Source organism: Zonotrichia leucophrys, chromosome 15 (assembly GCF_028769735.1).
Source record: "Zonotrichia leucophrys gambelii isolate GWCS_2022_RI chromosome 15, RI_Zleu_2.0, whole genome shotgun sequence".
NCBI classification, from domain to species: Eukaryota; Metazoa; Chordata; class Aves; order Passeriformes; family Passerellidae; genus Zonotrichia; species Zonotrichia leucophrys.
Window position 1 is genome coordinate 3229090 of NC_088185.1, and position 23312 is coordinate 3252401.

At 46.9% G+C, this 23312-nt stretch overlaps 1 protein-coding gene across 1 annotated transcript; it reads right to left on the reverse strand.

Annotated features, from left to right (window-relative positions):
* Positions 1–165: 165 nt before the first annotated feature.
* Positions 166–21405, reverse strand: PPTC7 (protein phosphatase targeting COQ7). The gene is made up of 6 exons (XM_064726652.1): positions 20848–21405; positions 12135–12314; positions 9298–9496; positions 6479–6602; positions 4740–4869; positions 166–3429 (listed from the first exon to the last, which is right to left on the reverse strand). Exons 1-6 carry the CDS (start codon positions 21047–21049, stop codon positions 3371–3373), a joined length of 894 nt encoding a protein of 297 aa, XP_064582722.1. The 5' UTR covers positions 21050–21405; the 3' UTR covers positions 166–3370.
* Positions 21406–23312: the final 1907 nt, after the last annotated feature.

Consider the following 23312-nt stretch of genomic DNA (forward strand, 5'->3'; position numbering starts at 1 on the left):
AATTAAAGGATCCTTATCTGCCTGCCAGGCTGCTGCAGAAGGCGTTGGGTGTCACCCAGGTGTGGCTGAGCAGGGCAGGGAGGTCACAGTGACAGCCCAGCCCTGGCTGTGCCTCTGTGCCACCACCACATCCCCACATCGACAAACACAGGGTTTGCAGGCAACTTGACTTTAAAAAGCACATTTTAGTATAAATACTATATTTATTAAATATCTTTACAATTTATTTAAATGTATTTACAGAACTATTCCTGCATAAGTTATACCTCAGACATGAAATTCACATAATTGCCTCTTGGGTAAGCATAGGTGATAGTCTCATTTTAACAGCAACAAAAAAGCATCCTCAGATACAGACTCAGATTTGCTTCATTGTTTCAGCTATCTTTGTCAGAAACTACTGCATACAGTCGGGTTCTCCACACAGCAGCTGCTCCTCCTCTGGAGAAAGGATGGAAATTCCATCACCAAATCCTCCCATCCCTGCCAGATCATCACCCCTCCCTTCTTGACTCACTTTTAACTGCCTGGTCCCAAATCTGGTTTTTGGTTTGGTTTTGTTTTCAGCCTGACAAGGACATTTAGGACTGTATGTGGCAGCTCTCCCAAAGATAGCCAGGAAAACAGCAAAAACCACAGAGCTTCTCCAATTCACCACATTCCACCCGTCCCACCCAACCCTGCGGCCGCTGCTGCAGCGATCCCGGGTTCCTGGGGGTTAAATCCCCATTGATCCTGGGTTCCTCCCGTTCCTCCAGGCCCCTGCTCCCAACACAAACCACAACCTCTGCAGCAGCTCCAAGGCTCAGCAAACACCTCTCCTGTACATTCCTCTCGTGAACATTCCCACTGACCTAACCCTAGCACGTGTTCCTGCTTCATGCATCGCTGGGAATTATTTTTGATAGGATGGGCCCTGTCCTTTCCTTCTCCAAAGATCAGTTGTGCGCAGACAGCGTTAAGTTCATAGGAAAAAATCAGGTTTGATATGTTCAGAGTGCACGTCTTAAAAAAAACCCAAAACAATCAAGCATGTGATAAAAATATCAATTCTTTATAATACAGTATTGCTTTATAAACAGATGGAAAAGCTAAAAGCTTTACTGGTCTTTGGTGTGCCCGGTGAGGGAAAAACTCATGATTTGTAAATCAAAACCCAAATTTGTTCTTTATTTAAAAAAACCCAACAGGTCATGGTGTGATATGAGGCAAACGGACACAGACAGGGAGGAACTGGGGGATTCCAGACCCTCTGCCCCGCACACGTCCCCAGGGAAAGCTCTGGAAAGCCGGGAAGGGGAAAGGGAGGGCTGGGGACTGTGCTGAGAGCAGAGAACAGCCCGGGGCCAGGGGGCAAAGGAAAAGAAGAATTGATCAAATCTGCTCTAATCCAGAAGCGTGCAGTAAATACTGGATAAATGTAAAGACAGCCGGAGTGGGAGGGGAAGGCCCCTCCCAAACGAGAAACAAAGCCCTGTTCTGCATGTGAATACATTCATTCCTCCAAGACAGCCAGAGACAGCTTGTTCAGGTTAAAAACAACAAGGACTGACAGGTTGTGCAAAGTTCTCCACCACTCACTGTTCGTGTGTCGCAAAACTAATTAATTTTTCTTCATTAATATAATCCTCCCCATACCCTCACCAAAATCCTATTTTGGTCAAGTTAGGGTAGTTAAGGCATTTTGACGAGTAATTACAAGGTGATTTAAAGTAGATATCTAACATTATGCCAATTGAGGAATAGCAGATAAATTACTGAAGAGCTCCCAAATTAATCACTTATTATAAATGAAATGCCTGTTACAAGCATGATGCACTGAAATATAGTAAAATGACATGTACATGGTACATGTTAAATGACCTTAAATAAAAGCTTGACATAGTTACGCAAATATACAGTACAAGTCCACAAAAATTCTTTAAACAAGTTGAGGTAACCTCAAACTTAAACAGTTTTAATACAATAAACCAGGTAGTAAAAATCTCCTCTTGAGAGCAGGCAAGATTCCTTACTGACCAAGTTTAACTGCACTCACCTAAACAGCAACATTACCCGACTTTTTATATATAAAAACATGGCTTTAATTTATTTCTACATACTTCTCTACCAGCAAAAAAGTTAATGAAAAACTGACCAAAAATATATATATCTTTACAGCTCTCAGCTTTCGTATGAGCCTCAGGAAAGGAAAAGGAAAGCTGGCTGGAAAAGGGGGGACAAACGTGAGCTACTGTCATTGCAAAGGAAATGTCATATTGCAAAGTGGCTGTTAGATAACTGTAAACATCATTAAGGATCATTGAAACCCCTAAACTTTAGTTCAAATGAAATGTAGGCTTTGCTGATTATTCATTAAGTTTCCATTTTTGTACTCGCTGCCGCTGCCGCAGCAGAAGCAAGGAGGTGCCTGCTGGAGTCAGAAAGGATCAACTGGACTTAAACTGGTGCAGCATATTCTGTTCTACAAGCGAGAGTGGCAATTATTAACACAAATTATGTTTGATATCAACAACAGAATCATCTACCCAAAGTGAAGACGCTCGGAGTTGAGGCTGAGCTGTTTTGTGCAACCTCCCACCGTAGCATTTACCATCATCCCACGCTGAGATGGGTTCAAATGCTGAAAGACCTCAACTGTGGCCAGCTCGGCTGCTTGAGACTGAGCTAGAAGTTTTGTTTAAAAAAAATAATAATTATCCACAGCCAAAACATCCAGAACCAGGCCCATTATGGACGAATGATCTGCAGAACTTTTAAGATCACAGTTAAGCACCTGAAATCACAAAACACATTTGCATCCATATAACTTGAACTAGGTTTGTTTGAAATCTCGTACTAGAAAAGGCTCCTAAGGCTGACACCATGGATGGCAAGAGCAGAATGTTTACAGCAGTTATAAATCTCCTGAAAACCGGAGCTCAGAAACACGAAACCTCAGCTATCACTGGAACAAGACAATGCTTTATGGAACTGGGTCTGTAACACACCCTCAACAACAGAGAACGTTCCTAGGAAAGAGAGTAATGTGCCCTCGTGCAGAGGCGTTACCTACTGAGCTAGAGTGAAAGGTGCCCAACCAATCCCACTCCTTGCAAAGTCACATCTCCAACGCAGCAACGCTGTGGGATGGATCCTCCCCTGTTCCACACAAGGACTAAGCTCTCCAAGACAAGCTCCAAGCCTTGAGCTTCTTTATCTCTTGCTGGCAGACCAAGACCAGTGGACTACGAGTGGTTCTTAGCAAGGGCCTCAGCTGCATGTGGGGCCAGGCTCCGGGCTCAGGAGCAGCTGGGGAGGAAGGAAGGAACAATCCTGCCCGCAGGAAAGCGGCCCGGGGAGCTCGGGGAGCTCGGGCAGCAGCAGCACCTCAGTCTGTGTACTCGGCCACGATGGACAGCAGGACGGTGATGTCGTCTGGTTTCCCCCCTGCAATGGAAGCAAAAGCCTCTTGTTGCATCAAACCACAGGGGGGTGTCTGCTGATGGTCTGGGACATTCCCCAAGGAAAGCTCTTTAAAAACTGGTTTAAGTGTCCAAACCCTGGTTTGAGTAGACACAAGCTCTGCCTCCCCCACCTCCTTTCCAAACCGAGGGGCGCAGTGACATTTAACAAAACCACTCTCCTTTTAAGCTCCAGTGAGATCAAACTATGAAAAGGAGGTCAGAACCTTGAACACTGCTGGTAGCTGGCAGAGCTCAAAGCCTGTTTCCAGCAGACTCTTTAATAAATGCACAAAACACCTGACACTGCTTTGTTACATGTAAACTGCCATGAAATCAGATCTCCTCAGGAATTTCCATTGTAAATCAAACACCTCTTTAGCATCTTCTCCAGCACTGCATTACCTCAGCTCTTCCTAAAAGCTACTTAACATTTTCAATACCTATTTTTCAATCCTCTAACAGCCAGAGCATCACACTCAAATCCTGGAGAAATGGCCCAGAAGAGAGGTTTTGCCTTGTGGGAAGTCAAACCAATCCCTTGGACTCTGGAGATCTGCAGCCTCACTACTGAGTGCCTGAGCTTGGAGCAACACAGAGCCCAGGTGTGACAGCTGCTACCTGAGGAAAGGGGCTTAAGGTTCTTGTAGGAAATCCTGCTCTTCTGAGACAGAGATGAGAACAATTTTATTGGCAGAATTTATTTATATAAAAGTAAAAAATTGTTAGAAGAAACATGTTTGCTTGGGCTCTGAGCTCTGCCAGCTGTTTTGCCAGTACCTTTCTAAAACACAGAAGTAGAACCAGAGAGATCACTATGGGGATGCCAATTATACAAGGGTTCGAAATTTCAACCAAAAAACCAATCCCAAATGTACCAAAGAGTGGGCAGAAAACAGCTGAAACACAGCAGTAAGAAGAGACCTTAAAAAACCCCAAAACAAAAAACTGCCCTCACACAACACCACCCACACACCAAGTCATGAACAGGAGAACTGGAGAGCTCATCTCAGGCAGGATTGCTGGGGCAGGAATGCACAATCACAGTAAAAACAAACCATCAGGGTGCTGTGTTCTCTGTGCCCCAGCTGCTTCCCCACAGGAGGCTCCTGCTCTGCCAGGCCCAGGATGGCCTGTGCAGCCCTGGGGGCTTTGCAAATCCCACACCAGCTTGGTGCTCCTCTGCCAACCTCATTCCTACTGTTCTGTTTTCCTACAGGATTCTGGAGCAGCAGAACTGCACTTTGCTAAAGATCTCCCCAGGACAGCAGTGGGAGGAGGAGGAGAAGCTCTTACCTCTGACATTCAATCCATTGTCACAGGCAAACTGTGCAAAGGGTGACATGTACGTGGGGTCGTAGGCCAGCTCGTGGGCTTGCTCAGCAATGCTCCGTGCAGTCTGCTGGATGCTCTCGTAGTTGGAGTTCTGAATTCATGGGGAAAAAAAAAGAGTTTATGCTTGTACAGAAGCCTACAGAGGTTTTTGTGCTGATCTGACCTTCCCTTGCAAACAGAGCCTTGCCCGTTCTTTAGCCTTTGTAAATTGGGTTACAGCTGTGGATCTTCACAAGGGACAGCCAGACCCCAAATCCCCAGCAGCAGCTCAAGACTTGGGTTTGGAGGATTTCCAGAATTTAGAAGCTTAGAAGAATAATACTCAAAACAGACTAAACTGTGTCACCTGAGGGGAGCAGGGCATTTGGCAGCTGTCCCTGCAGGCAGCCTGCAAGGACCTTCCCTCCTTCCCTCCCTCCCAGGCAGGCTCTGGTGAAGAATTTGTTTTATCCTGAGTGCAAGCCCTGCACCTCTGGCTCTCTCACCCCACCTGACAGGAGCACCCTTGGGGAGAAGGGGCACTTGAAATTCAGATGAGAAAAATGCACTGAGAGCACACACACTTTCTCCAGGCTGCATTTTAAGGCCTTTTTATTTCCTGTTTCAGTAATTCTGCTGCCTTCCTCCCAGGCTTTTCTCACTGCAGCCAACATGACAGACAAGCACTGCTCTTTTTGTCTGTAACCATTTTTAAATGCCTTGTCATTTCAAGAGCCTTCCCCGCAGGTTTGGGAATTAGCAGGCATTTATGTGATTAACTTTTGGCTGAACCTCTTGGGGAACTCCAGTGCCTTTCCCAAACACACCAAAAGGTGGAGCTCAGCTTTCTTCCACAAGGGAATTCCCACTGCAGAGGCCAGCCAGGACAGCCCAAGTGTGCACAGCCAAGGCTGTGGGGTGGCTGCAGCCCCAGTGACACATCAGGGACCTGTGAGCTGCAGGATCAGAGGAGGCCAAGTTCTCCTGACACCACCCTGTAATGCTCTTATTTGCATTTCACAGCAAATACTTTCCTCAAGGGGTTTATACATATTGATATCTCCTTAAGTGTACTTTCCTTTCTCTAAGTAAATAGCCTGAAGCCAAATGTTCTCAGCCAAAATATTTTAATGTATTCTTACTATTCAAAAAGAACATTTGTGGTCACTAATGTGGAAAAGTTGACAGGATATTTTTTTTACAGAAGATTACACTGAAGATTTTCACTGCACGTGCAACCCACAATTCACACAGCCCATGCTATGTCAGAATTACTGCTTAGAGAAGCTGAAAGTTATTTTAGGTGTCAGCTCACCCTCAAGTAACCCAGGAGAGGCTTCTGTGTTTTCCTGTGTACCCTCTCCAACCTGCAGGTGCAGTGTGTGCCAGAGGCAGCCCCTGCTCTCCCCTGCTTCCCTTCCCCTCCTCTCCCTCCCTCAGCAGTCACTGACATGGATCCAGCTGTTATTTAGAATTTATGCCCAAGCTGCTGCTTCTGGATTCAGCCTGGATGCAGATCCAAGAGAAATCCCTCTGGGCCCAGTGTCCCTTGCACTGCTCACATGGATATTACCTGAAAAGCTTTTTCAGGATACTGAGCTTTGTGGAGGGGTTTTTATAAAACACAAAGGTTTCAGCTCTCAGAAGTAAAGGAAGGAACTGTAAAGGTTCAGCCAGCACAAGATGTAAGAGAGTCTGAGAACACACACACACACACTCACCTTCAGCTTTTTCAACTCCTGCAGGATCATGTAGTCAGGCATGTTGTCAAACAGCCCATCTGTGGCAGTCAGGATGATGTCCCCAAGCTGGACATCGAAGGAGGTGCTGTCAGCAGCCTCGGGGCTGGGGATGGACAGAGGTTAAAGCACTGCAGCCCTCACAGACACCCCACAGCCTCCAACAGCACATGCACAGCCCTGCACTGCTCTCTGGGGAAGGGACAGTCACCCACTGTGGGGCTTTAGCAGCAGCAAGGGCTGTCAGCAAAGCCCCACCACAGAAACAGCTCCTGCTCCAGCTCCCACACCCAGGATTTGCACTTTAAATTCCCACATGAACAATCCTGCAAACTAATCTGCTTCAGGAGTGTGTCTCCAAGGAAACCAGTAAGCAGAATTGCAGCTCAGGGTCCCTTCTGCTCATCCAGAAGATGTCAGAGAGTGATACTTGAAAGAACAATTCATAACAGGCCTGGCCCAAACACTCCAGGATTCTGAATCACTTGCTAATTCAATGGAATATGAAACATGGCTGGAAATCACTACCAGGAGACCAGAGGCTTTTGGAATGCTTGTGTCTAACACATTACACAACACCAAGAGCAGAAAACACCCAGTTTGGGCATGGATACTGCTGCAAAATCTGATTCTCAGAAGCAACCTAACAACAAACCTTTCATTTTTAAAGACTCTTCAGGGCTCTGTAAAAAGGAGAAATTGCTGCATCCCAGGCCACTGGGCTCTGCCAAAACACAGAGGAGCTGCTTTGCTCAACTGATGTGCAGCTTCAGGGAGGCTGATGGAGTTCAGATTGCCTGCCTGTGCCCATATATAGCCAAATTCATCACTGAGCTGGGCCAACAAACAGAAAAGGACAGGAGCAGCGTTTCACCAAGGAGCATGAGTACTAATTAACGTCAGGAACAGTGCAGGAACCAGCAGAAAGCTGTAATCATGATTCAGAGCTCCAGTGTGGGAGCACATTTATCTTGTGCTTTCCTTATTACTGCATGACTCAGATTACTTGGCTTCCCTGACTTCCACTGGACATTATCAATTATCCTTCTGCTTTTTGTTTTTATCGCCTTCCTACGGATGACTGAGAATCTCAGAAAAATGAAAGATTTTTTTACAGCTCTGAAATTTCAAGGGATCATTTAATTTTAGTCTAACAAAGAGCTTGGATTACTGAAGGGTTCTAATTTCAGAGTCCTACCCTGGCTTCCTCTCAGCAGTTGCAGGATGAAGAAATTAAACCACACACAAGAATGGTCAGTCAGGAGTTTCAACAGCTTAACCAACACTTTCAGAAAGAGCTACTTTGGATTAAAGTCTCAATTTTTACTGCATCAGCTCTGATACTGCATAGAATCATTTAGGATGGAAAAGACTCAAGCAGGTTGAGTCCAACACTTCAGCTGCCTGCTGCATTCCCTTTATTGCATGGCCATTCTTTGAGGATCCTGTTACCACCTCCCCATGCTCAGATGAGGATATCACTTTAATTACTGAGACATTTTGAAAGTTGAATTTTAACACATATTTGAAAGCTGTTTATTTTTGAGTTTCTTTCATATTGCATTCACAAAGTCAGGATGGATCAGCCTGACATTCCTAAGGGAAGACACAGGAACAAGCCTGCCTTTGAAACAACTCATTTCTGTGAACAGATTGTCCTTTCCTCATACTCTCATTCCCAGCTTGGTGTTCTGCCAAACAGTTTTTTTGCTGGTTTTGGTCAAATACAATATGCTGCTGGAAACAGCAAGTTGGAAACACAAGTTACAGTCACATGTCCCTCTGCTCTATTCTTCAAGTACTCACAACCTCAGTGCCAAGATATCTAAATTAGCTACTCCAAACAGTCCCCAGGGAGCACAGGCAGGGACTGGAACAAAGCTCAGCTGGGGAACCCAGCCTTGCCCACACTCCAGCTCTAGTGGGTGACATCTCCCCATGGATCAGAACAAGCCCATGGCTGTGGGAATAACCCACCATGAATAAACCAATAAATCCAGAGTGTGCAACAGGTACAAAGTTAAGGACAAGGTGAGAAATGTTCATGGTACCAGAGAGGGAGGGGGGCAGCTGCAGGACCTGACTGGGTGGGTGTTTATGTCCTATGAGGGACAGAGGAGCCCCACAGCAGCAAAACTGTGGGATCTCAGCACCTCAGCACTGAGGTGCCACCGAGAGCACCCTTGGGGGGCTTGGGAGTCCTGGAATGTTCCAGAAGTGTCTGGTGGCTGGACTTTGATCCTACACAGGAGACGACACCTGTATGAGGATAGGAGGGTTTCACCGGGGTGAATGGTGAAGGGATGAGTTAATTAGAGAGTGAAACACAGGGTTTAGGATTTCTGTACAGGGGGGTTTAGAGAAGTAAGATGGAGGAATTGGGGCGTGTCCTGTCCTTCTTCTTCTTCTTCTCCTCCATCTTCTGTGGTGATGGTGGCACTTTTGGATTGGTCATTACTAAAAGTGCACCGGGCAATAAGGGTGAAAGGTATTGGGGAAAAATGATAAATATTGTACACGTAACCATGGGTATAAAGATAGGTGACTGCCCGGAGGGCAGGACAGTGTGCTCATGGCTGGCTGCTGAGCAGAGCTCTGTCGGGCCGAAAGAAAATCTTTTAGATAAACAATTAATAAACACCGAGACCGAGAAAAGAACTGAAGCCTCTTCTGTTCCTTTGAAACGTGGGCTGCCCCAAGGCCACCCCGGGCCTTTCCAGGCCCTTCAAACAGCCGAAAATCGGACACAAAACTGCAGCTTTTTGCACAGATTAAAAATTAAAATTCCTCTTCCCCCTTACCTGTCACTCAAGACAACTCCTTCTGCCTCTGGTGGAGCTATGGAGAGCTGGAAGGGAGTGTTGAAGTAATGCTGCTGCTCGTCGGAGCGATGGACGACCTCTCCCCCTCTGACCACCAGGAACCCGGAATCTCCCAGGTTGGCCGTGTGCAAGCGATGGCTCGATCTGTCCAGCACCACTATACAGGCTGTGCTGCTCCCTGGAAACACAGCACTGCATCAGCCCACAGAAACTGCTTGTTCTCTCAGGGATCTGATCAACACTTCAATTATTACAACATTCATCAAAGCTTAAAAGGCAGAGAAATGGAAATACTCAAAAATACCAGAATTAATGTAAAATAAAACCAGCAAAATGCTAGAAATCTTTGCAATATAAACTATGATTTTTGTGTAGAAGTTACTCTTCCTGCTTTGATTTTGGTAAACACATAATGCTGACAAATACCTGGTTTTGTTTGGCTTTATTTACAGTTTTCCATCCCAACATGTGTCAGCACATTCTGCTATAGGACCGGATTTACAGAACTCACATAAAATACTGAAATTCCAAAATCATGGAGATAATAGAATTCTAGTAGCATCCATACAATGCTAGGAGCTCTCCACACAGTTTCACTCAGCTGTAAATAAACCACACCAAGTAAAGAACTGTTTGCAATTAAGTATTAGGCCCTGCTGCATTTCTCTGCTCAGAACATGAAATGCTTTTCCTCCCAGCCTGGCTCTGCAGAGCTTCCTTCAGGTTTAAAAATAATAATCCTGTCACATCTTCAGCACACCAACTCTACAAGTTTAAGAAAACAAATGTTTCAGAGACAAATAAAATTCCAAATTAAAGTAATAGCAGAAAAATGATGTCAATTGTGCTTGGAACTATCCCAGCCATGCTTGAGGGCACTGAGGAATTCTCCATTCATTCACTGGGAAGTAGCCACCGGCTGTGCTTGGTTGCAAGCCACAAAAATGCTGTATTGCAAAGAAACCCAAAGTCCTTCATTCTGCAAGCAGGACAGGACAGCACAGCCCCCAAAAGACCTTTCAGTCCCCAAGAGGGGGAAATATGGGGCAGAAGTGCTGTAGCTCTGTCACCAGCTCATGAACTCCTCACCTCGTGCTCCTCCAGCAGGGTTTTCCAAGCACAGCTCCACACTGGACAGACCTCAGGCTTGCAGTGAGCAGAGCTCAGGACCAGGCCTGCTAGTGCAGAATTCCAGCTGGCTCCAGGCATTGCCTGTTCCAGACAATTCCCTGGCTAATACACAGAGTTCCCTGCAATGCACTTGCTCTGAATCTGCTCTCCAGTGAACACAGAGCACCTTCCCTGTCCTTAATGAATGTTAAGTCAAAGCAGGATCTCTGGAAAAAAATCTGATTTTCCATGTGACAGTGTCCAAAAGTGTGCTGCAACACAAGGGTGATTAAATAAATGGCACAGTTTCCTCCCATTTCAGTTTTATTTTACATTATTTGCTGCATTCAATCCTGATGAACCAAGCATCCAGGATTAAAACACAACAGCAAGGAGAAATTATTGCCCAATGAATCCTACTTAATGAAGTCTTCTCCTGTCCCTTTATTTTAAATAAACTCTAAATGCTCATTGCTGTGGTAATTTCAGGGTTTTATTCCTCCTTCTAAAAATACTGTTCTCAGTTAAAGGAGAAACACTAAGGATCATTAGTTTCCAATTCTAACTCTATTAGCAGAGTGTAACCAGGAGGCCATGTGTGGAATTCAGATCTTGTGACTCAGCACACGCTGCTTTCCAGCCCTGCAAAGGTCAGGCCCAGCCTCCAAAGGCACAGGGAGAGCTCCTGCCAGTGCCCCACTTTGGAGCTCACTTACAGCTCCACCTGCTTTGCACAAACCAGCACCATCCAACACCCCAAACCCTCATGTAATTACTGACCACTGCTATTTCTGTGACACCTAAGGTCACTCCTGAGGTCCCAACCTATTCTTTAGGCGTATAATGCCAGAACATCTGCTCCCAGCTCAGCAGACAGTTAAATATAGCTCACACAGCACTGCTCTGGCACAGGAGCTTAAGGTCAGGTGAGCTGTGCACATTTCGTGCAGGGCAAACACTTTCTTGGAGCAGAGGAGCTCTCATGTCCTTTAGGGAAGTGTCCCCTTGGCAGAGCTGAGGCTGAGGGTGGCCCCTCTATCTGCTCCCAGTCCCCAGGCTGCTGAATGCCCTGTGGCCCACCAATGCTGACACACAATATGTGAGGCATCCACTTCAGCTGGCTTTCAGAAAGATCTGTAATGAATCCCCCCACAAAGTTTATAAAAATAATGCTACCAGAGATTGTATGATATCAGCTACTCAAGTCAAGCAACTGGGGTTGAGTCCACTGGACATAAAAGGCAACAGGAGCAGAGTTAGGCCAGAAATGAGCAGAACTGCATCCAATTATGCTCAGAAAATATTTCTTCTTGCATAGCTGAAGCAGAAAGCTGTAACCAGTACCACAAAGAGTTTTCAGCAGAGAACAGTTATTTATACATATAAAATACAGAGTGAGTACATGTGCAGTGTGTTCCACTGCAGAACTCGCTCTGCAAACTCTGGTGAATTCACCCTTCCCACAGAAAGCCTTTTATTTCATATATAAATACACACACATCAACACTCCCTGCATTACTAAATTCATTAAAACAGTTTTAGAGAAAATAAGGTGCCACCAAGGCGACTGCATTTCCATGCCTCCAGTTAATGAAGAGAAGTTAACTCTGCAGATTTGCTGCAGACAATGACAAGAGATCCAAGCACCCTCCAGAAAGCCCATGTGTAACAACCCAGACTGCAGTGACATCTTTTTGGTGTCTTACCAAGCAAAGGGACTTTGTTCTGCAGCAGCTCACAATAGCCTGCAGTGAGAATTCCAACAGGATTGCTGGGAACAAACCGTCCTTCCTTCACCAAACGCTCACACGTCCGCATCAGAGTCCCTGAGAACTGAGAAGGGTCCACCCCGTAGTCTCTCCAGCCACCAACACCATCTGCCACCCCTGCAAGGAAGCACAAAACCACAGTTACCTCCACAGAAATGCTTTCCAAAACAAGGGGGTTAATTATTTGCACCACTCGTGATATTTAGTGACTAAAATGTAGGACATGGCACCTGCCTAGAAAACATTATAAATTTCTGAGTATTTTGAAGGTAACTTCTGATATCAGCTCCCCAGCAAATCTCCAAATATAATCTGAACTGCTGAGAGGAAGGCAGAAGTCTAATGCTGAGAATGAGGAAGATGGGGATTCAATCCCATTAACCTCTCATCAGTCCATTATTCACTTCAAAAGTGAAGGTCAACATTTTAGCTAGTACAGAATGGCACAGAAACTCTTGCTGCTATTCAGCAGCACAGTTTTTCCTCAGACAACCTCCTCATATGAAGGACAATGATTTCTGTTTGGTGTTCTCAATTTCTGTAGAGAATAAATCTCCATTTTACAAGGGTTTTCCAAACTCCATGGAACGAACACAATGCTGGGTCCTACCCCTTTCAAGGAGAGTTTGTTGCCTACAGCTTCAGCCAAGCAACAGAATGAAAACTGACTGTGATCCAGAGAATTTTCAGTTATTCAAAACAACCTGGATATCAGAAAATTAGACCAATTCTGCCAAAGCCTGGGAAGCTTCTAAGCAACAGGGAAAACAGTGACTGTGGCCATGGAAAGGGGTGATCACAGGGAGGTGAGCAGCAGACACATTTTCTGCTGCTCATTTGGTTCAAGAACTTTGAACTTCTTCCAATTGCCTAAATGATAAAAGCAAAACACTGCTGAAGGTATTATTTGAGATTAGAATGCTACTATGTGGAAATTTTTCCCAAAATCTTTTTGATCCTCAGCAAGGGACAAACCATTTAAAACAGAAATTTCCAAAACATAGCAAAGCTGAAATATGTTCATGATAAAAGCACAAAAAGCAAATTTCAGTGCTAAAGGACAGTCTCCTCAGGAAAAAAACTGCTATGATCAAAGGCATGAAAATGTGAGTGAGAAGATAAAAGCCAATTTCCTCATCTCCCAGTGCCCTTCACACGGGACACGGCTGAAACTGAGCTGGGAGGTTTAGAGCCGACCTTGGCGTGAACTGTAATCTGCCAGGAGGTTGTGGCCACACTCTGAACAGCCCATCAACATTAATCAGATTTCTCCCTAAAATAGTGCACAACCTTTCAGACACCTGCTTTGTCCCTGTGCCTCCTCAGAAGAATGTTACAGGAATGCAGATCCTGCATTCACCTCTTGGAGCAGCCCCTGGGAGGAAGCTCATGTAAAAGCACCCAACATTCCCAGAAATGACTTTTCTACTCCTCAAGAACAGATTAATCCTCTCCCTACAGGTCTCACCACCTCAGGTTAATACTGGATTAACTCTTTGATTTCTGCTGCCACACAGACAAGTCTAGAACAAGATATCATGAAGGAATGGTTCTAGAGCTGGAACTTGAAACAGAAACTCAGCTTCAGGTTAAATGATGGAGCTTCAGGTGAAGTTACCAGATAAACATTTGTTTTCCTGCCCTTTAAAATGAACAGAGTCCAGATGTATTTCTGCACTGCTTCCCTCCCAACAGGGTTAATGCAATGAAAAGATGTTGGCCAAATGCTGCCCAAAGCTCTTGGCTCCCAAGGCTTGCAGAGAAAGCTCAGCAGAAGTTACAGAGTTCCCTCAAGCGATCCAGAAAATCCTTTCAGATCAGAGTTGGGAAACCCTGACACACAAACACTGCAGCTTCAGCACAGAGCACCAGAAAGCCAGCACAGCAAGCACCTGAGAAGGTCAATCATCAAAACCCATTCCATTTATAAATGAAAAACGAGCACACCATCTGCCTTTCTTTGTTCATTTCTTACTCCAGGCAGGAAATGTGAATCCACCACCATGGCAGCACCTTCATACCCTCTCCTGAGCCAGGCACTGCCTTTGTCTGTCTGCCTTCCTGTCTGCTTTTTGCAAGCCATAAACTGCTTTGAGTAGGTTCTGCCAGTGCCTCCCAAAGGCACCTTCATGTTCTGCAATCTCTGTAAACTGAGCAGCCTCACTTGGGAAAGGAATATGTGACTTTGAAATAGTTTGAGTAAACTGCTAATGAAATAGATGAAATATAAATAGGAATAAAGCTTAAGTAAACTTTGTGCTATTTGGTACACAGCAAACAAGGAGTGAAACTGTTTCAAACTCCAGAAGTAGCAAAAACTAAAGCTCAGCTTTGATTAATACCAGGTTTTCCCTCTGTCATCAAAAGAAAATTCAAAGGTGTTGCTATTGGCAGGATCCCTCCCAAGGAATAATGCCAAGCTCTGTTTATATATAATACCTTTGCTTTCATCCAAGAAGAAAATAAGGTATATATTCAAAATGATGACCTTTCCAACAAATACTGAGGCTTTCCTTTGAGCCATAAACCATTGAGTTCCAGTATTAACCATGTTAAAAATTAGGGATCACAGGACATTTAAAACAAAATGCATGGCTGAGAATTGCTGAAACTGAACTGTACACAAACCAGTGTAGAGTTTTTTCATTCATGCCATTCAGTAAATGAGAAAATTTTATACAAAGAACATTTCTGTGGCTATTCCTTGTTCAAGCCCATGCAGAAATTACACAAGCATCCACGTGACAGTGCAATGCCTGCAGCCAGATGAACCACCACTGTAAATAAAGCAATTGAAAATTTCACAATAAATTACTTCAAAAGAATAAATACTTCTCAAGTCTTTAACTGTATTACAAAGATCTTTCAGAATCTGAGTTAACACTCCACTACACTGCCTTGTGCTGGAAAACACAGAAATATGCCTGCCAGATAAAATACTTGCTGCATGTGTCAATCCAAAACTTGGCTTTTTCCAGCTCCTCAAAGACTCAGAATATCAAAATCTCTCTCAGAGAAACACCTGTCAGGCAGTTACAGGACAAAGCACAAATGACTGATGCTGCAGCACTGAAACTGAGCCAGGGAAGATGCTGCTGGTGAAACCTGTTAAAGCTCATTTCAAAATGCTGAAAGCACCTGGGATAAGATTCCAGCTGAAATGCAAATGTGGAGCTGTTCTGCCTGCCAGCACAGGAGCTCCCTGCAGAGGCCCAGGGCAAACCAGGCAGTGCTGAAAGCAGCAATATCTGCTTTTCACCACTCACTGGTGTGAGTGAGACCCAGGTGTTCTCCTGGCTCCCAGCAAATATAAACTAAACAGCCTGGAAGTTCATAACAAAGCCCTGATACTGATCAAGCCCTGTTTAATATAAATAATGTTATGAGGGGCAGTTCTGGTTAGCTGGCAAATTAACCTGCCCATGGGCAGAGTCCAAAACCACCACCCTGTCCCAAAAACCTCTTGAGAGTTGGACATTTTGAAATATTGCATCAGCCAAGAATAAAAATCACACAAAGCAGCAGGCAGGCACAAGTGTGTCAGCAGGAGCTGCCTTTGCATGCAACCACAATTAACTTTCTAAGGCACTCAGCACATCCTACTGAACTTTCAATTTCTTGAGATCCTTACCTGAAATAGCAATGAATCACTGCTAAAAGAACATCAAAAGGATATATTTATAACTGAATTTTGCATCAAATATGGAGGCTAAAACGGTAAAAAATGTGCAATGAGTTGCACCACACGAGTCTGAAATATAGCACCTAGTATTTGTCAACATCAGAAGTGAGATAAAATGATAAGATTTCTTGTTTTATCAGTGGTGGGATAAATCACACACCTAGACAGGTTCTACATCCAAACCAAGTTCAAGGCCCAAAGCCAGCAGTGACCCTCAGCAGCTTCCCTGGATCTGTCAGAGCTGAGGGGTCTCTGCCCCCCTCAAGGGTTTGACAAAGAAATAACCCAGTTAAATACAAATCCCTGAGGACAGATGGTGTGTGACTGCTACCAAGTTACAGAAGGGAAGGTTACTTATTCACACTGGTACAGTAAAACTTAAACTACCCTTGCATGAAAATAGAAAGGTTCTGGAAGAGTAACTGGGTAAGTGACAACAAGGAGCAAAAAGCAAAGGCAAAGTGAGCAACGATGGAGGAGAAACAGGGAACTGGAGACATTAAATTGTGCATCTACTCCCAGAAGAAAGCAGCAGTTCCTTCTATCTGTTTTCCCCTCCCACCACAGCACACTTGTTACTGAAGCATTTTTACCAGGAAGATTTCCTCCCTATTTTATGGAAGCCTGAGAATTCACTCACTGCATCTGGGGAGCTCCAGGAGAACACTGAACTATAAATTATTTCTGCAGGCTTTATAAAAAATCCCCTAGTGCCAACTACCTGATTTCCCAAGGTGTTCAGGGTGTGCAGCTGCTGAGGAAGGGCAGGGGCTGGAAATCAATCCCTGCCAGCCTGACCCACTCAGGCTCAGCACTCACAGCAGGGATGAACCACAGCAAAGAGCAGGAGATTTTCCAATGCTTCCTATGCACAGGGATGATGAACCCTCACCCCTGCACTGAGCTCAGCTTTGCTTATTTCCCTCTGATTTCTGACAGAACCTGCTCTTCCTTCAGGCCAAGATCTGTAGGAATGGAAAACTGGCTGCCATCAGGAAGCATCAATTACATTTACAGTTAAAACCAGTGTTCAACTGGAAATTCTGACCTCAGTACTTGTGTGCAATGTCCTTGCAGAAGCTGAGGGAAAGAAGAATAACCAGACATGAGTTTCATTCTCAGAGGTTACATCCACAAAGTCAGCCTGTGACTGCTCATGGGGTGGCTCTCAGCCTGCAGGGTCCCTACAAATGCAGCACTGATGCTCCCAGGTTAAACAGGAAATCTCCTGGGAGCTGTTCCAGGCTGAGGCTGGTGTGCAGAGCTCTGCTCCTGCCTCCCAGGCTCCCTGAGCCCTCACAGGCAGTGGGTGAAAGGTGACTCCGAGGGAGGAGGGCGACTCTCGGCTCCTTCAGTCTGATAAGTTGTGATAAGGCAGCAATCTCTTTAATAGGTATGATACCAAATAAACCACTTAACACAGTCCTCTGTGACCTTCAGGCTTCCAAGGAAGGATCCCTCCCTCCTCTACAGCTGCCAGAACAACCTTGACATTTCACCCACAAATCCTTTGAGGTGCTGAAGTTTACTTTTCCTGATGACACTACCAATATTCCAGGGCTTTGTCACTCTGCAGCTTTATCTACCTCCTATGCAGGCTGCTGATAACATTTTCAAACCACGTGCAGCTCCTTTCACTTTAGAGTAGCTGCCCTGCAGCACCCAGACACTCCAGAAACTTTAAAAATCAAAGATTTGCAGCAAACAGAACGACTGTCAAATTTTAACTCTGCAGTGAACACACAGTTTCCTGCAGCCAGTCAGTTTTTCCTTACTCCAGGGGACAGGAATAGTTTGGAAGAGTCAAGTCCCAGTGGCCACAGGCAGAGCTGTGCCCAGCCCAGACATTGTATAAGTGATGCTGTCACGGGATGCACTGGCTGCTGCAATGTTTCAATAATGACTCACACAACAGCTCGGAAAATCCATAAAAACAGCAAAGACATCGGGAGCCTGATAAGGCCACAACAAGCAAGGAAAGGCAGATCCCCAAATTAAGGAAAAAAATTATCACCAGCATGTGACATCTCAACATTTCTAGAGGTGAAAACCTTGGCTTTAACTCTTACTTTTGATAATTTAGTGAAATGACTGTAAAACTGTTTGGGTTAATTTTTAAAATTTGGCTCATTTCCTATGTAGTAAAAATCCTACTTGCATGCTAATGAGAAAAGACAGAGGTGTCAGAGTTTTGGTTTTCAGCTCTGAAAAAAACCCGTATTTCTGTCCTCAAAAGTTCCAAAGGCATCACACATTAAGCAGTACAGAACATCCCCCAAATCTCTGTGAGAGATTTCAATATTCTGAGCATCTGAACACCCAGGACACTGGCAGTGAATGAACAGAAAAGCACATCGTGGTACAAGCAGCAGAGAAAGGAAACAGGCCTGGATTGTAAAGCTCTGGAGATTAACATTAGCAGTAAAGCCATTTCCTTTCCTTAGGGTGATCCCTAAGGAAAAACTCCTGTTCTGAGCTTCTCATTTCTGCCTGTGCTCAGAATGGGAAGAAAATATGCAAAATTGACAATTATGCTCCAGATAAAAGCAAAACTGAGGATTCAAGCACACCAGTAACAGGCCTTATCAAACCTTGAACAACTATGGGAGGACTGAAAAGAACCTGAACCCTCATCAGCCTTCTGCTGATCTTACTGTGAAAGGACAAAGCTCAGACTAAAGACACTGTTCAACATTCAGCCTTTGAACTGCACAGCACACTGACAACAAAAGAAGTCTTTAGCATTTTGATTCTGCTATAAACACACTGCCAAGCCAACTCTTGTTTGACCTAAGAAAATGAATCCCCAAGCACTCATGCCAAGTGGCTGGGAGTGTTCCCTCGCTGCTCCACCACACCCAGCCCATCCCACACAGGCAGGCTCTGCACAGGGCACTGGCACACGGCAGTGCCACATTCACCATCTGCCTTTGTCCCTGAACACTCCTCACTCCAAGTGGCACACTTGGAATTTGCTGTGTCAAATGTTCACTTTGGCTCAAACCACGTCAGCCTCTTCCTTAAATGTCAAAAAATGAAGTTTGGAACCCAACAGTGCAGCTCAGGGAGTTTTGCAGAGGTGCAGAGTTTGGTACTGAGGTAGCACAAAATTTAGGAGGGGCTTAAAGAAAGATCATGAAGGAACCTCAGAATTGTGATGGGAATAAGAGGAACTGAGGGCAGGAAAACTCTGGTGGTGCTGAAAGTGTCTCTGCAGCAGTGCAAAAGGGCTGGAGGAGAAAGCAGAGATGATCCCAGCAGCAGAAACTGGAGAAAACCACCATGTCTGTAAACCTAGGAGCTACAGATGAACATGAAAGAGCATCAAGCTGGAAGCATCAAAACCCACCTGAACATTCTGCAGAAAGTACAGAGACTTTGGGTTTTAAAAAAGCAATAAAGAACTGACATTAAAAAAACTTTACTAGGGGAGAAATCCCCAAATAAAAACCAACAGACTGTCTGTTTAAATTATTTGCTTCTTGGTACTTAAGACATCCTGGGTCTGCTGCCCTCTCTGCTGTTTGATCCTTAAGTGGAGCTACAATTCTGTTTGTTTCCAAGCTGTCATGAAAATTAATGCAAAGACCAACTTAGAAATGTAACCCTCTGTTGATTCCAGCAGGAACACAAGACAAACTGTAGGTCCACATACAGTAATTACCAAATATGGCCAAAACCCCCAAACAACAATCAAATAGGGCTAAATCTGTCTCTTGCCCACACAAAGAGTCCACTACAAAGTACAGGAGATCCTGCATTTCTCTTAAGGGCAAACAGCAATTGCTCAGTTATTTATCAGTGCTGGTCTAGCATGAACTTTAAAGGCAGCCAGGGTTAGTCACATGCTAAAGGAAGGGTGTCCAACAGCGAATTCTAATCCACAAAAGTTTATCTGGAAGAGGCACCACAGAGAAGATGATGAGTGTCTGAAATGCACCCACCAACCTTCCACACCTTGAGAGCTGAGGCATCACTCTTACAGTATCAGCTTCTTTAAGAACAAGCAGCAATAACTGTTACCTAGCACCAACTTGCAGCTTCCTGAGGAAAACCTCTCGGCTCTGGTAAATGGCAACCAAGTTACAACGACAGCGCCAAACTGAAGAGCCACCAGCCACTTCCACAGCATGAGACAGCACAGGGCAACCCCACCGGTATAAAATACATAAATGCAAAAACAAAACACCAAAACAAAAAAAGCCACGGACAGGGGCAGGGAGGAGGAAGCTTTTTTTTAAGTGTCAAAGTTTTGGTAAAAATTTGCTTCTGGTAGTTACACCACGACTAACTTGTGCAGAGTGTCAGAGCCAAATTCAACCTTGAGTACACAGGAGAAAGGTCAAAGCACTGTCAAAAGCAGTGTTGCTCATAGTCTGAAGATTCTATTGATTCTCCATAATTACTCACTCTTCTAAAATTTGAACCCTTAAGATCCATTTCGCCAGTGATTCAAAACCAGAGAGGGCAATCAGGCCAGAACAAACAACGAAACTGAAGTTTGACATTTGATTCCAGTCTCAATGTCACTCTGCCTTTCACTTGACAAGGACATTGCACGCGTTAAAATCAGGAAGTGCCTGTTCAAGCGATCTTGTCTGTTTAAATGCAATGCATGTACACAAGGCTCGGGTTTTAAAGAAAGACAGAAAGCGAAACGCACTGGGAGCTGTTTCTCTGAGTTCTGGAGCCACCAGGCCTTACAGACACCCACAGGTGAGACGCCAGACTGGGCCCGGACACCCGGCACAGACAATCCCCCATGCCAAAGGCGGGCAGAGCTGCAACAAAGAGCCCAAGAGCTTCCTTGGGAAGCTAAAACAGCGAACTCACGGTGACACTGACAGGCAGCAGCGGCTCCTTTGTCTGAGCCCGGGCGTTGAGGCGCTCGCCATGTGCAGCTCCGGGAAGGAGGGGGGGTCACACCGCGAGGCCGCAGCCGCCTCAGCCCCCGGCCCGGCCACTTACCCAGCACATCGGCGGTGCGGTGCCGCGCCACGAAACACGCGTCATCCCCGTAGCACATGCCTTTCTTGAGGATGCCCTTGCGGAAATCTTTGCCGAAGCCACAGCTGGCCGTCACCAGGCTGTAGTCGCGGGAGTCCGTCTGCGACAGGCCGCCCAGGACCGCCCGCGCCACCAGCCTGCCGTAGGAGAGCACCGAGAACATGGCGTGGGGCGCCCAGCAGCCGAGCGCCAGGAACGCGGGGAGCCACCGGCGCAGCCGCCTCCTGCCCGCCGAGCGCCAGCCGCAGGGCGCCAGCCTTCCTTCCCCTGCCCGCGGGCCCGCGCCGCCGCCGCCGCTCCGAGCCCTGCTCGCCGCGGAGCCTCGTCCCTCCGGCCGCAGCCGCGGTTCACCGGCCCGCGCTGCCCCTCACGCTGCCCCTCACGGCCGGGCTCGCCGGCAGCGCCCCCGCCTTCCGCGCCACCCTCCCCGCCCCCCGAGGGGGGCCGTGCCAGCTTCCCGCTGCCCGCGGAGCTCTCGGGGCTCGCTCCGGGCTCGCTCCCCGCCGCCCGCGGTGCCCGGTCAGAGCCGCCCGCGCCGCCCCCGCGCCCCGCCGCCCGCCGCCGCCGCCATCTTCGCCGCGCGTGCTGAGGTGAAGTGAGGGCCCCGGCGCTGGGCGGGGCGCGCGGCTGGCCCCGCCCCCTCCCCGCCTCCCGGCGCGCGTGCGCGGTAGCGGCGCGCGGCCGCCCCCCATTGGCTCCCCGCCCCGGCTCATTTGCATGTTGCGGGACAATAACAGCGGGCGGCTCCCGGCAGCCCCCGCGGCGCCGAGCGGGGTCCGCGCCCCCGCCCCCGCCGGGCCCCGGCCGCAATTAACGCCATTAACGCAATTAATGAACGCTCTCACAGCGGGCACAGCGCGGCTGCGCATAACCCACATACTTGCCCTCCACGCCCCGCGTGTCTCGCGTGCTCCGAATAACTGGTGGGGAGTCGCTGGCCGGCGGTGCCCCGTGCCTGCTGAGGACGGTTATGTGAGTCACGGAGCTGGGCCGGCTTTGGTTCGTTCCGAGCGGGACTCGCCCGGTTCTGCCCGGCTCGGAGCGGCCGCGGACACCGCCAGCTCTGCAAACCCGTGCAAGGCTGGCGGTTAATCCATTTTGGTTAAGGAACGTGAAATGCCAAACAAAAGCCTCACGAGAAGGGTGCGTTGTGCAGTCATGGCTCAAACCCCATAAAAGCACGGTGATTGTAGCTGAGAGTGACACAAAGTGCTCAGCTGGACAACTTCAATAGCAACGACTTCAAGGCATCAATGCTGCAGAGACCCAAAAAGACCCAATTCCTCATTTTCTGCTGCTCGTGGGTGTGCAAACAACGGGTTTGTCCCCTTGGAAGTTCCCAGCAGGTTGCGCTGCAAATTCGTTTAATTCTCTGGGTACAGGCACGAGAGGCTGCTGCCATTTCTATAACCCGAGACAACAAACAGTGGAGGTGTAAATACAGCAGGGGAAGGTGTGAAACCTCCCCACGAGCTGCCTGCGGTGAAAGGAAGAGCTCTGTGCCACCATCCAGCACAGAACGCTGCTGAAGCACCCTCATTATCACAGGGAGGTGTTGTGTCCCTGTGCACCTTGTCAGAGACAATATTGCCCCTCTTACACTGCTAAGGCTTCAGCAAAGTGTGAGAATTATCCAGCTAAAACCGAAATTGTGCCCAAACTTATTAAAAAAAATTAAAAATCCTCGTGTTAGAACAGAGAGAAAGGGATGAACAGGAGGAGCATCCCAGGCCCAGAGTGGTGGGTTAGGGAATGGCTGCACAGCTGAATGTGCCAATGTGCTGGAGATAAGGGAGTGCTGCTGCCAGGGTGTGAGGCACTGAGAGGAGCTACCTTGTTTGTCTGCTCTCACACCCTCCTTTATCAGCAAAGGGAAGCACATATTTGCAGAGCTTCCCCCACAAGAATCATCCCTTCCTTGAGTCTCCTTCTTCCTCTTCCTCATCCAGGTCCTGTCTGGTTCCAGCCCAGCCTGGCCTGACCCTCGTTCTGTGCTGCTCAGGCTGGTGCAAGGTGACCTGCCCTGCATTCCCTGGCTCAGCCTGGGATCCCCCCAGCTCAAGCTCAGTTCTCCTTGCCTCAATGCTGAGTTTTCCAGGACTGAAGGGTTCTCTCTGTGCCACTTTGCCCAGCAGCCACGGCTCAAACACTGAGGAACATCGTGAGCTCAGGGCTGACAGACTCATTTGGCAGAGCACCACTCTGTGCTTCCCTAATGCTCCAAGCCAGGGCACACCAGGAGCTCTTCACACTCCTCCATCCTTGAGAATCTTTCAAACAGCCTCTCTGGGGGAGTGCTGGAGGCACAACCCCTTGAAGAGCTCAAAAAATGAGTAGATGTGGCACTTTGTGACACGTGGGGGTATTTGGTCAAAGGTTGGGCTTGATCTTGGAAGTCTTTTCCAATCCTAATGATCCCATGATCC